Below are 12,940 nucleotides of genomic sequence, written 5' to 3'. Positions count from 1 at the left end.
AGGACAGAGAGCTTTGAGGAGAAGGCAGCCTGGTGCCTCCAAAGCTGGGATGCAGGGGGTCCCCAGCCATCCCCGGCTGCATCCCTCCTCGCCCTGCGCCTGTGCTGCCCCGCTGCCTCCAGTGAGCGTCAGCACAGAGCAAGGATTGAAGGGCAGGAGGTTTGAACGAAAAGGAGAGGAAATCCAGCAGAATCCTACTTCTGCATTTGGTTTTTATTCCCCCTCTGCTGCAGCTCCCATCAAAAAAAAAAAAAGAGCTAAAGAGCACAGCAAATCTGAATTTCTTTCTGCTGAAGGGGAACCGCACGGAGAGGGAAAAGGCGGCATTTGGTCTTGTTTACTTTCTGGCAAAAGCTATACATGCTCCAGTGTTTTGAAATAGCGAAGGCAGCCAAATTCTTTCTGGATGATTAAACTTAACTATTTTGTTCGCTTTGTAGCATTTCAGATTGGTTCTGGACAGGGCAGGCTGGGTTTCTGCCATCATCTTTGTGGGGCTCAGCTGCCCCCAACCCTTCCCACACCTCTGATAAGCAAATCGCTCACTCTTCCTTTTGTTTGCAGAGCGAGACCGAGACCCAGAAAGGAAAAGAAGGAAGGAAAGGTTGGAAATGCTTTTATAAGGCACTCGTTCAGACTTTTCAAGCCCCGCTGCTGCACCCCAGCTTCTCCCTGTCCTGCCCCCCCCCCCCCCCCGCTATCTGCAAAAATGTCAGGCAAAGACATTTGGGAGGAAGAATTAAAAGAAAAATAATGGCCTCCGAGTGATGGGAAGTGCTGCCGTGACACTGGGCACCGCGCTGGCCCTCTGCCAAGGAAAATTAGGTTAATTGAGTTGCTGGTGTGCAGCAAGCATGCGCTCGGCCCTTCGGGGACGAGGCTCAGGGGAGGTGGTTGCAAGGACCCGAAGCCCCATTTCCAGCCTGGGGAAGAGCGGGCATGGGGGTACCTCGGCATCCTGACACACGGCCATCAACCAACGGCCACTTGCTCTGCTCAACGGGGACCTCTGAGCAAACACCAGCCGTCCCCACCGCGAGGGCAGCTGGGGAGCGGCTCCATCCTCACCTACGGGGGTGCTCAGTTGGGCACCCACATCTTTTGCAGACTGCAAAGGGCACAGGCAGTTTATAACCGTTCTTTAGAGAGAGAAACAACCTCAGAAACAGGCCAGGGCAGAATCGTGACAAAAGAGCGCTGGGTTCCACCCCCGGGACAACACAGGGTTTCTCTGAAAGTAGAAAGCTGGTGGGACCCTGGAGCAAGCACAGGAGCAAACCTCTCTTCTCCTGCAGCCATGTGCAGGGAGAACCCTTTTATTTCCACAGAGATGAACCCATTAGTTGCACAATTAAAGTCGGCCCCAAGCTGCAAGTTCAGGTCAGGATATGACCTGGCCACTGGCTGCGGGCGCTCTGGGGAGCGGGTTCACTGCCAAGTCAGGGGCACTTCAAAACCTACAGAGAAGCAAGACATGCCCTCTGCCTAATGCTTCAATTCCAAAAGGCCTAGGCTTTATTTTGGTAAATGAGAGATTTCATGGGAAATTTTGCACTTCCTTCACAATTTAGGTCACTTCTTGAAGTCTAAAAAACATAATTACAGTATTTTATATTAAAATTTTTTAAACAAACCAAGTAATTCTTCCATGGGGAATTTTCCTCCCAGCTGTACCACTGAAAGCACCAAGCCATACCAAACATACCCCTTGTACCTTTTCCCTTGGGAAAAAAGAAAAAAAAAACACCAAAACCCCAGATGGTCCTTACCGGCTCAATAATCGCAGGCTCCCCCTTCTGTCCTTTCTCACCCCGTGGGCCACCGATCTGCAGCACACAAGGGAAACACAAAGCCAGACAGTCAAAGAGGACATCGCCTGCATCAGCATCACCACTCTGAGCAAGAACTGGAGATCCTGGGACAACTTCTGCAACCGAAGGACTGCTGATGTTCACGCAGAAAAGAAAACGGGGCACCTCCTCCTCGCCTTGTGCAACACACATGCATTGCAGGTGGATGTATCCAAGCGAGATGTCTCACTGGTTTTTGCATTGCTAATCTCTATGTTATAAATTATGGGAAGACAAACATTTTGAACTAGGCTTATCCTCGATGGAAAATCAACTCTTACCCCTTCGTAGATGGTGTCCTGGTTAGCAGGCATGCCGGGGCCAATATCAGGAGAGACTGTTCGGTCGTAATAGTTATCATAATAATTCCCATCATATTCTTTTATTGTTTCTTCGGTGAAATCTTTATCCAGGTCGTCTCCTCCTTGAGCAGCCTGGAAGCAAAAGAGCAGCAACATGTCAGGGTGCAAATCTCTCTAGGCTGCACATGCTGGAAATATAAGGGGAAGACTGTGGTTTTTGCAAAGTGAGGATGCTTTATAATAATAGTTGCAAATAAAAAGCACAAGAAAAGTTAAATGCTGGAGTTTTAAGGTCTCCAGTGACCTCCAAGGGTCTTCTCCAATGGCAGGCAAGAAGGATGGGAGGATCTTTATGTCAAAGCATACACCCTGGCTTTCCCCGGGATTTCTCTGTCAATCCCTGAAATAACACCGCGAGTGTAAAAGTTTGAGTGAGGAAAACAAAACACAGCACAAAGCAACAGCTCACGTCAGGAGGATCCCGCAAACTCTAAAAGCCTAAAGAAAGAGGGAATGGAAGTTGCAAACTCCAAGCCCTACTCATCTCTCACAGCCTCAATATTAGAGACGCTGGATTATTAAGCATAAAAAGTCACACACCCAGTCCCATATTTAAAATACACATCAAAAACGCAATGTGTCGTTATGAGTATCCAATTACAGGAGGAAATGTGCAAAAATCCAAGTTTGCTCCTACAAAAGCCTCCTGTTTGTTTAGCCTAGGATCCAAGTTGCAATTGTTCTTGTCCAAAGAGCAGAAGAAGTAGAAATCTTTTACAAATCTGATGCATTAATCCCTGAATCCTTTCTGAATCCTTACAGCAACAGGCGCTATGGACCACAAGCAAGGACATCTAGACAAGTATCAGAATTTCCTTGCTTCTCTCCATACCCCTGTGCTTTCTGCAGCCTGGCAGGAAACCGTCTCTTGGCATCGTTTACTCTGAGCAGCACTGTAAAGAACACGTGCCGATTTTTTTTGGTTTTGTTTCTTTCCCATCCAGGTAATGACCAAAATGGTCCATAATTTGAATTATTTCCAGTGCTTCCCAGAGAAATCGTCTCCTCGCTACTACGAATTCAAGAATTGCTTAAATGCCACCACCACTTCCAACCTTATTTCTGTGCCAAAACTGCTCAGAATCCATAAGCATGAGCATCTGTATCGAAATTCAAGAGGTTTTAAAGTAAGAATAAGCCTAGCGCTAAGGCAATCATTGCTCTGACACCCCATCTTCTTTCACCTCTGCAAATACCAACTGGTCTTTGCAGAAATTATCGTTTGGCAATTACTCAACTAGGAAAGTTAGCATTATTTTTCCTTTGTACTGTTCAAACAGATCTAGCGCTATCACACACGTCTTTTATCCTGTTCGAAATCTTTTATCTAGGTTTGCACTTTGAAACCTTAAAACCTGTTTATCTTGCTATAAAGCTTTTGGGGATAACGTAGCAAGCTTTTTTCAAATTGCATTTCTTGAAATAACGTCAAAAGTGTCTGGTTTGATATTTTGATTAAGGTCCCCAAGTAAATTTGCATGGAAAGATACGATATTTTGAATAACTGGGCAGAGAAGGAAAAAAGTTCTCCATGCTGAGATTCACAGGTGCTTTGGAGAAGAACCAAAACAAAAGCCTAAAAATAATCTCCTTAACAATGCTGTTAGACAACCGAAAACAGCCCACAAAGAAAAGAAGAGGTCCAAAAATCAGTGTGCAAAATACCGTGACTCTCCTTCACTGGTTACAGCTTCATTTAAATCACCTTTTAGTCTTCCCTTTTGAGGCGCAATGCAGATATGAAGCCCTGGTATATGCATCTGGACAAGTAAAGCAAACTGCCTGATGAATAGCAGGCAATGAACAAAATATATCTGTCCCCAGCTCCTCTTGTTCACAGGAGTATTGCTGCCTACTAAATCTCGGAATTGCTTCACTGGCATTTATCACGGAGTTATTAGCCATAATGAAACCCAAGCCCAGGAGAGTTCAGTGACTACGCCTGCCTCCAAAACCTCTCTCACAGGCTCCACAAAATTTCACTTGTGTAAAACTAAATCCCCTTTTAAGTCCCATTGCAGGAACTAGAATATTCCCAGAATATAGACAGGTGAACTTCAACAAGTGACGGACACATCCCGCTCTTGCAACAGGTCTGTGAAGGGATGCTAAAAGTTACCATTCCGCACCAGACCAACGTTATCCTGTTTGATCCCACGACCCACAGCGAGCAGTGCCAGGGCTGGCACCGCCGGCACCTCGGGGGACGCCCGGTGTCCCAGCCCACCTCTCCCCCGCCGCACACTTGCATCCCTGTGCAACAGCGCAGAGGCTCTGGCTGCCTTCCCCAGCTGCCGACAGAAACCTGGGACTACTTGAAATTACACCACACTTACTCGTGACCACGAGCATTTTTTTTTTTTCCCCCTCCTAAACTAGCCAAAAGCTTACGAGTTTTTTTGTTGGTTTTTTTTAAAGAGCAAATAAACTTCTCCAACCACTGTAGCAGTCTATCTCCCACCGAAACCCTGTTTCTAATAACAGGTATTAGGCAGGCAATTACACACACAAGCTCCTGATCCTCACTTCCACATTGCTCATAAAGCAGCTTGGTCTGCTGCTGGATTAAAGGATTCGGTTTCCCCAGGAGTTCACGGCTGCAGGCAGGGCCCTTAGCTCCCCCTCTGAGGTATAAACCTGAAATCCATATCCTCCCTCCCCTCTCGGGTATTTGCCCCTCAGGCTGGTGCTTTTTGGGAGTCTTCCCTCTGTCACACTGCGTTAGCCTTCGCCTCAGCGCACGGGAACCTCCTTCAGCCAGGCAGGTTGTGTCCTTTTCTCTGCTCGTCAGCTAAAAGATTCACTGGAGCAACCTCTCACCCCAGGAGCAGTCCTACAGCCCTCCCCATCTAAACGCTGTCTCTTTTGGAGCTGCTGGAGGTGAACAGTTTGCTCTCTCCCCCCACAAGATGCTTTGTGGAGAGCAGGCTGAGCTTTCACATAGGAAAGCTTTGCCATGTGTTTCCCTACCTGAACTTTCCTTCTCTTCTATTTCCTTTTCCTAACAACTAAAGGGGCCCTTGAGCCTCTTATTTCCTCTTCAAAAATTTTTTTTTTTTAAGGTCACGCTATCCAGTCTTTAATTCCTCTCTATTAGAAAGTTCAAGCTTGGCCAAAGATTTCTGGCTCTTTGTCAAGAAACAGAAAAGTTTCCCATCCATGGGTTCCCTCAGGTTGGCACTCATGCTTCCTCGAAGCCTTTTCCGTTTCTCTCTGTACATCAGTTTGGGCTGCTCAGCCTCCTCCTCCACTGCATTTTTTTCACCCCCAGTTGGCTGGACTCGATCCCCGCCACGCCACCAGCCCTCAGGGCGGCTGGCTCCCCTCCTGCCTCGCTCCAGCTGCTCAGCTCCTTGCTTGGACACTTTCCCCGACACCTTTTCATTCAAGCTTCCAGGTCCAACTCCAAATATGTTGGCCAGCTTTTGCTGTCTCTTTTGCCACCCTCCATCACCTCCCGGAAAGCCTTGAGTTTTGACAGCCCTATAACTAAGTAGTGGTTCTCCATTTGAGGAAGAAGCACAAAACTCTGCCAAATCCCATCCTACCTCCCAGGAAACATTATCCCCACCATCGACTCCCCTTGCTGATGCTCCTGGATAACAAAGAATTTGCCTCATCTAGCGTAGTTATTTCCTTGCACGGTGAGCTATCCAGCGCGCAGCTGCATGACAATTTATCTCGGTCTCATCTAAGGGCGAGACCAGTGTTCATCTATTTAAGCACCAATACACAAAAGGCAAAAAAACAGGCAACTTTTAAGGATAGAAGAGTCTCAAGTACAACCTATTTCAGTTGAAGCATATTAAAGCGTGGGTAGCTAAAAGTGTAATTGCTCCAACAGAAGTGGCAGCTGTGGGATCTGGACTGATCTCATCTTTGAGCAGATCTGTGGGCAAAACGGCGGGGCTCTCTGGGTGAACGCAGTGGTCTGAAATCAAGGGCTTGTCCCAGTGTTGAAATGGTTTGTTTTTTAAAAATTACAGTCTGAAAAAACAAAGATGCTATTCAGTGGGAATGACAAAACGAAAAATGTTGATGTTCTCCATCAAATCAACATTTTAAGGATTTATATTAATAGCTTTGAAATAAAATGCTTTTACTTAGATTTTAACACCAACCCTCTTTTTTCTTTTTGTCAGACAAGCGCTTCTCACAGGGAAATGCAGATGTCAATATGAACAGATCTTTCCAGGGGAATAATCTTCAACCAAGTTCTAAGTATCTGTATTCCACACCCCGAAATATCTGGAGTGAAAATATTTTACAAGAAACTTCCTCTTCCAGCAGCTGCCCAAACCACTTACAGATTTACCATATGGATGATCACATCTCCTTTGCTCTCAAGGGCTATGAAATACCAGAACTAATAAAAAACAAAGGGAAAGAAAAAAACTCATTAAAATTACATCGGTCTCATTGTAGGTGATGACGGTACTCGTGGGGAGTTCAGCTTCCACGGCGTTTTCAGTGAGTCCACCCTGGGGGTCTACTTCTTCATTGTAGTTGACATCTTCGTAGGGGAGAGGCGTGAAGTACTCTTCGTTAATGGTTTCATAGTTGTACTCATCCACGAGGGGGTCATCCACCACAGCATCCCCTTCCGTCTGCTTGCCGGGGTCCCCTCCATCAGGTGATGGCGTGGGGTCAGGATAGTCCTATTGCAGAAATAAAACACCAGAATCAGAGAAACAAAAAGAAAATTCTGCATCATCCTCCACCTCCCCCTCTACAGAGGTGCCATTCATCAAACATCTTTGCCAGGACCCCGCGGTGGTACCTGCTTGGTTTCAGGTCTCTCTCCAGCAGCCACTTCAGGAGTGCCAGGTTTGCTGGTGGGTGCTTCTGGCTTTACAGCTTCATCAACGTCTTCGTAGTAGGGATACTCATAGTAGTAGGTGTCACCTTCTCCCTCCCCATCGGTGTACTGCAAAGTGAAGATGAGAAGTAGAACATAAGCTGGCAGCACCCAAGCACGTTCCTGCCAGCTCTTTTAAACATTATTTCATGTCAACGGGGCCATGCCATGACGCAGATCCATGTGGTGAAATCTTCCCCTTCCTCTTGGTCATCAGCTTCCGTGAAGCCTTCACCAAGAGCCTGGCTTTGGGCTGCTTTGGCAATGACTGTGACTTGAGGAGGTTCACAATCATCTCTTGGTGCTGTGGCATGTTCTCCCTTATCAGAGAGGATGGACCTACCCTGCAGCAAGGCAGTCACCCACGATAACACAATAAAAAAAAAGAAAAACCATTATATTTTTTTTAATCTCAGATTGTTGAGACCTCCCAGGTCACGCATCTGACATTCAGAGAGGGGAAGAAAACACTTGAATCACGCAGCCGCTCTGAGAAGGGGGATGCTATTTTCACTCATCCGACTGCACTAATAGCATCCATGTGACTTCCCATCCACCCGCGGGCCCACAGGCAGAAGGGCTTCGGAAACACGATATTTTCAGTGTTTTCCACAAGGCGTCAGTCATTCTTCAAAATGAAATACAAAAACATTTGGTTACAGTGGGCATAGCAAATTTCTTCGCCGGTCCATCACTCTCACTGGCAGAAGACGCTGGCGCGTGGAAGAGTTATTCTTACACAGAGCAACACGGCCCTAAGACAAGCCAGCCCTTGTTGAACTGCTGGCTCCAAAAGAGTTTTATTTTCCTACTACCACATATTTTGACCACACCGAAGGCTATTTGTTTTACTTATTTATTGTTTCTCCAGAAGTGCTGGTGGAGTGGTTATAGGACTTCCCTGGGGCTGGGCAGCCGTGCCTCGCCTGCGAGCATCGCTCTGCTCCCCAAAGCCCTGCTACGCTCAGGTTTTTAATTCAATCCTAAAGCTAAGCCAGAGCGGGCTGACAGCATTACAGCTTCGTGGGGGATTCGGCAGGAACCCGCAGGTCTGAGACCAGCTGAAAGCAAGAGAGTGCACGGATCAGCAAATCAGACCAAGAGAGCAGCTGAGGATGCCAGAGACTTCAATTGCTGTGAGCTGAGCCTGGGACCTCTTAAAAATGTGTAAAATTCAGGGGACGCTCTTCTGGAAGTCAGCCGCACCCAGACATTTCTAATTGAGCAGCAGAAATAAAAAGGTATCAGTCTTCTTTTAAATAAAAGATCTGAGGCTGACTGTTTGTAGAAGAAATACTGAGCACAGCAGCTTATACAGATGAGCTGGGAGCATTTCTGCCAAAATAAAACTCAAATGTCAAATACATGGGCAAAAATTTTTCCTGCTTCTTTAACACCTGTTGTTTCAAAGAATATTGAAAGAGAACTGCTTAATCTTTTTACAAGTTCAACAGTAAAATTTGAAATTTAGAAACAGGTGCCTGTTTTGGACAGGATTTGACCTGCCGGGGAAGGTCAGCATTTCACACTCAGCTCAGGTTGTCTCTCCTGCAAGTTTGAGCTCCAAGCAAATATTCGTTTCAGTATCTGGAAATGGGAGGAGCACAGAAAGGAAGGGAAACTCCTGAGGGCAAGAGCCAAGACCAGAACCTGCAAATCCTAAAAACCAAGCTCTGCCTCGGCCCTTACAGAGGAGTTGCAGGGAAGCTGAACAGGAGGAAGAAGCCGAGTGCGTTTGCAACCGCACTACGGAGCTGGATGCTGCTGCCCCAAAAGCATCCCCAAACGCTGCAAGAGTCTTACGTATTCATCCTGGTTGGGGTCCTGGGACTGGGGGGAGTCAGGGATGGCGGTGTCGCAGTCGGGGCTGTAGTGTTCGCAGTAATCGTGGGCTGCTCGGGGGTCCGCCACGATCAGGAGCTGCTGGATGTCGCCCTGCGGGGAAGGAAAGACAGAGCGTCAGGGGGACGGATGGTGCACGTGGAGCCACCAGCCCGAGACTGCAGTCAAGGGAATAAACACCAAGAAATGAAAAGCAAAACACTTGGCAGGGCCACCTCTCTGACATGGGCATGTCACCCGAGATGAGCCAGGCGAAAACCCTCCGTGTCCAGGGCCGGGTCAAGCAGTCGCTTATCTCAGGCTGCTCCAGGAGGTGTGAAGCCACTGTGCCTCACACCCGGTCCCAAACGCACCTTCCCAAAAGATAACCACATCTGCAGAGAGGTCACCCTACAATACAACAGCGCTGACAGCCCTGAGCAAGGTGGGTGCAGTAAAAATAAGCCAAAAGGGCTCTATACACCCCAAATCAGCACTGTTGTGTGGACAATAAAAAAAAAATCCCTCCTTTCCTACCTGGTCCCATGCAGCTCTGCAGGGCTCCGGAGTTGCCCTGCCCAGTCCAAAAAGCTGTTTATTGGCCTCAAAACTTCTCTGCTTCTCCCACCCCATCAGTTGGTCTCAAAAGACATCACCCCCCCTTTCTATATCTCACCTCACCTCTGTTTTCCACCCACAACAGTGCAGCAGACATAGAAAAAGATTAGAAATGCATCTGATAATCAGAAAAAGAAAAATGGGCAGGGGTTTACAGTGGCTTATTGAAAACCAGGCGCAGAGCAAGCTCATTAGGCACTGAGGCTGCTCAACAGACCACTCGCTATATAGCAAACGAAGCACAACGCAGCCACAGCCCAAAAGTCAGAGCAGAAATCGCTCTTTAGTTTCCTAAACAACCACCGCACTGCTTAACCAGAACTCCAAAAAACGGTTTATTTAGTAGACAGTTACGTAAGACAAGACTTTACTACTTGGATTATTAGAGCTGATAGGTTTTTTTCCCCTAATTAAACTTATTTAATAATAGAAAAACACAGCTAAGGCATCGGGGAAAAAGAAGCATTACAACAAAACTAGGAGGATGACTGGTAATAGGAACCAGAAGCTCTGAACAGAGCCTGGCCAGGCCGGTGAACAGCCCCGTGGAAAACCAAAGGATGTTTTTGAAACTATGGGCCAAATCTGCCTTCATGCCCGCAAGTTGCTCACGGTCCAGCCGCAGGTGCCACTGGGTCCATGGGGAGCTCAGCCTCCCATGAACACATACCATCAACTTCACAAAAAGTGCTGTTTACATGTTTGGCAGAGATCCACCGGGAAAGAAGGTTGCAAGGACCACGCGGACCTGGCCGCATCCTGCCCGGCTCCGAGGGGCAGCTTACGGCTGCCTGGGGTTTTCCCTCCTCAATTTCCAGGTTATCACATCCATTCGCTGCAGCGGCTCACCGTAACGTCTGGGCACCTCTCAGGTAATACACGAGTTACCCTAAAATTATGCATTGGTTTAAGCTTATTAGTCATTATTTCCTGTGACTAACCTTTACCAAATTAACAGAAATGTCTGCAAAATGGTTTTCAATTTTCTATTTTAAGACAGGCAGACAAATAGTCTTCCTTCCCTTCCCCCCCTTTTTTTTTTTCCAAAGTCCATAGAGCAGTTCTGTCATTACTGTTCTGGCTTTTTCAATGTAACCACAAAAAAGGGGATGCAGTATTGGGAAAACAGAAGATGCCAAGTTTTTGTCTCTTTAAACATTTCCCATTTCCAGCCAACTCCGGCCACCACCTGACAGCGTGACCTGCATGGGGAACTCGGCCTTGGTGTGACCTAGAGGCCATCGCCCAGCCCTGAGCAGAGACTTGAAGGAGCTGGGGGGTGTTATGGGATTACTCACACCATTATCATCCCTGTCTTCAAAGGCAGTTCAGAGCAACAAAACAGGCTGCCCCTTTGGAGCTCCCTCCAGTGGAGGATGCCCAACCTGGCCACGGCAATTTGCTTAAAGTTAATGATGTGAAGCTCCTTCCAGCTGCTATTTCTGCACCCAGGACCAACCTCAGCCACCCCTGCCCCTCTTTGACACCTGAGTTAAGCCATTTATGCCCTTCTCTCATTTAAGTGGTTAAAGCTTCCCAGTTTCCACAGGGCTATGGGGAGTGTCCGGCACTGTTGGGATAAGCTGAAATAAAACAGCCACAAAAGCAGACTTGGTACTTGTCTCCGAGAGGCAAGGAAGGAAGACTGAAAGCTTTTTCTTCCTGATAAGGTTGGATTTACACCTCAAGAAGAGCTGATAGTCTGCATCCTATAAGTGATCAGGACTATAACTGTGTTTCCTCAAGGAATAGATAAAGCAAAGAAAGGCATGTTGGCTAAACACAGTGCAAAAGGTTAAGCAGAAGAGAATTTGCTAAAGCTGAGTTTGCTTTTAGTCTCAGCTGATGGCAGCTCCTGAGCTATGCATGGGAAGAAATCCTGGCTCAATCCCACCCTGCTTCCCTGCAGGGCAACAGGAACCGAGCATCCTCTGGGTCCGGTGGCTCAAGGCATTGGCAGCGCCTTTGAGTACGTGGAAAGACATCACCTGCAAGTCCCAGGAGCCACAGGCTCAAGTCTTGCGGCCACAGCATAAACCCCAACCTCACTCAACACACCAAAGGACAGTGTTGGCCCGGCGGTTGCTGCTGAGTGGGGAAGGATGAACAAGGGAAGCTTCCTGCTAGTTCTGGGTCAAGAACCTGAGAAAAATCAGTGCATAACTGAATAAATTTGGTACGCAAAGGGTGCCAGGAAAAAGCATAAGCCGCATCAGACAGCTCCTTCAGAGCTCACCACGCTTCATGAGCATCATTCAACATGCCTACTATTTTCCCATTTCCTTTTCAAACCCAATCAATCACCTCACCCAGCAAAGTTCATCCCTTTTCTTGTTGTTCCAGCAGAAGCGTGCAAGCATGCAAAATCGGAAGGAAAACCAACGCACCCAATTTTGGAGGAATGAGAGCCCCAGGGAGCATCTGAGCTCAAGTACACCGACATGGGTTGAGCAGCTCAGTGGTGGGGGAAGAAGGAGAGCTCACAGGGTTGCTAGACCATTCATCTTTGTTTCATTAGCAGCAAGTGCACAGCACTGGTGGATACCCCACGTTAACACTTGTAAAAAGCAGACAGGAGTAAAACCTTGTTAGCAAGATTCCCGGTCAACTGACCTCATCCCTCAGTGCAAAACAATAAAATGGGCTAATTTAGCCTGTAATAAAAAGCACCACTATCTGAACTTCACAAAAGATGCACAAAGCTCTGCTGTCAAGAGCCCCATTTCTTTGATTTAAAAAGCTGACTTTAAGTAGAGCAAGCCATGCTGGGAGGTTCGCAAGCCTTTTGTGTCCTCTCAAGTGTGTTGCCGCTAATAAATTTCACCAAGAGATAGCTGCCCCCAGCCCCGGCGCAGGCTGACAAAGGCAGCAGCCAGCTCTGCTCCCTTTCCTCACTCAAGTGTCTATTTGTTTCACTGTTATGGTTACACAAAACACCCAAGCCTCTCTCCTTCCTATGTCAGCATCTGCTTTTTTCAGCAAGAGCAGCGATAACGAAGATACCATTAATTCCCCCTCCACACACATGCAACAGCTACAGATTTTCCATGAAGCCTTTGTGAGAGAGAGAGAACTCACAATCACACCAAGAGACTGGTTTAAAGACTTCACCAGCCAAGTAATTTAGGTTTTTAAGACTTATTTTCAAGTAGAGAGGTATCTGTCAGGGAGCAAGTCAGTAACGCACTGGTATTGCTTTGAAGGAGAGGTCACCAGCACAGCGTCCTCCAGCCCCAGCCACCCATGCCGGCAGTGGGTAAAGTCCTCTTTTGGCATGTGAACAAGCTGGGCACACAGGGCTCAAGAAAGTGGTCCGGTAACTGGGGTACTACTCAGCATGCAGAGGCAAGGCACAGTTGCGCTTTCCTGGTTTGACAAAAAAAAAGTTGAAGTGGAGAAAAAAAGGTCAATTTTTGCCTGAAAATAACCAA

At 47.4% G+C, this 12,940-nt stretch overlaps 1 protein-coding gene across 3 annotated transcripts in view; it reads right to left on the bottom strand.

Annotated features, from left to right (window-relative positions):
• Nucleotides 1-12,940, bottom strand: part of COL5A1 (collagen type V alpha 1 chain) — a 160,296-nt gene that overhangs the window by 79,424 nt on the left and 67,932 nt on the right. For all 3 annotated transcript variants that reach the window (XM_076355031.1, XM_076355032.1, XM_076355033.1), the window contains exons 5-9: nucleotides 8,874-9,005; nucleotides 6,993-7,139; nucleotides 6,622-6,870; nucleotides 2,132-2,284; nucleotides 1,770-1,826 (exon numbers count right to left, since the gene is read on the bottom strand). In XM_076355031.1, coding sequence (XP_076211146.1) covers nucleotides 1,770-1,826; nucleotides 2,132-2,284; nucleotides 6,622-6,870; nucleotides 6,993-7,139; nucleotides 8,874-9,005 — 738 coding nt within the window. The remainder of the gene's footprint in view (nucleotides 1-1,769; nucleotides 1,827-2,131; nucleotides 2,285-6,621; nucleotides 6,871-6,992; nucleotides 7,140-8,873; nucleotides 9,006-12,940) is intronic.

Source organism: Aptenodytes patagonicus, chromosome 18 (assembly GCF_965638725.1).
Source record: "Aptenodytes patagonicus chromosome 18, bAptPat1.pri.cur, whole genome shotgun sequence".
In the NCBI taxonomy this organism is placed as follows: domain Eukaryota; kingdom Metazoa; phylum Chordata; class Aves; order Sphenisciformes; family Spheniscidae; genus Aptenodytes; species Aptenodytes patagonicus.
This window is presented reverse-complemented; position numbering and strand designations above follow the sequence as displayed.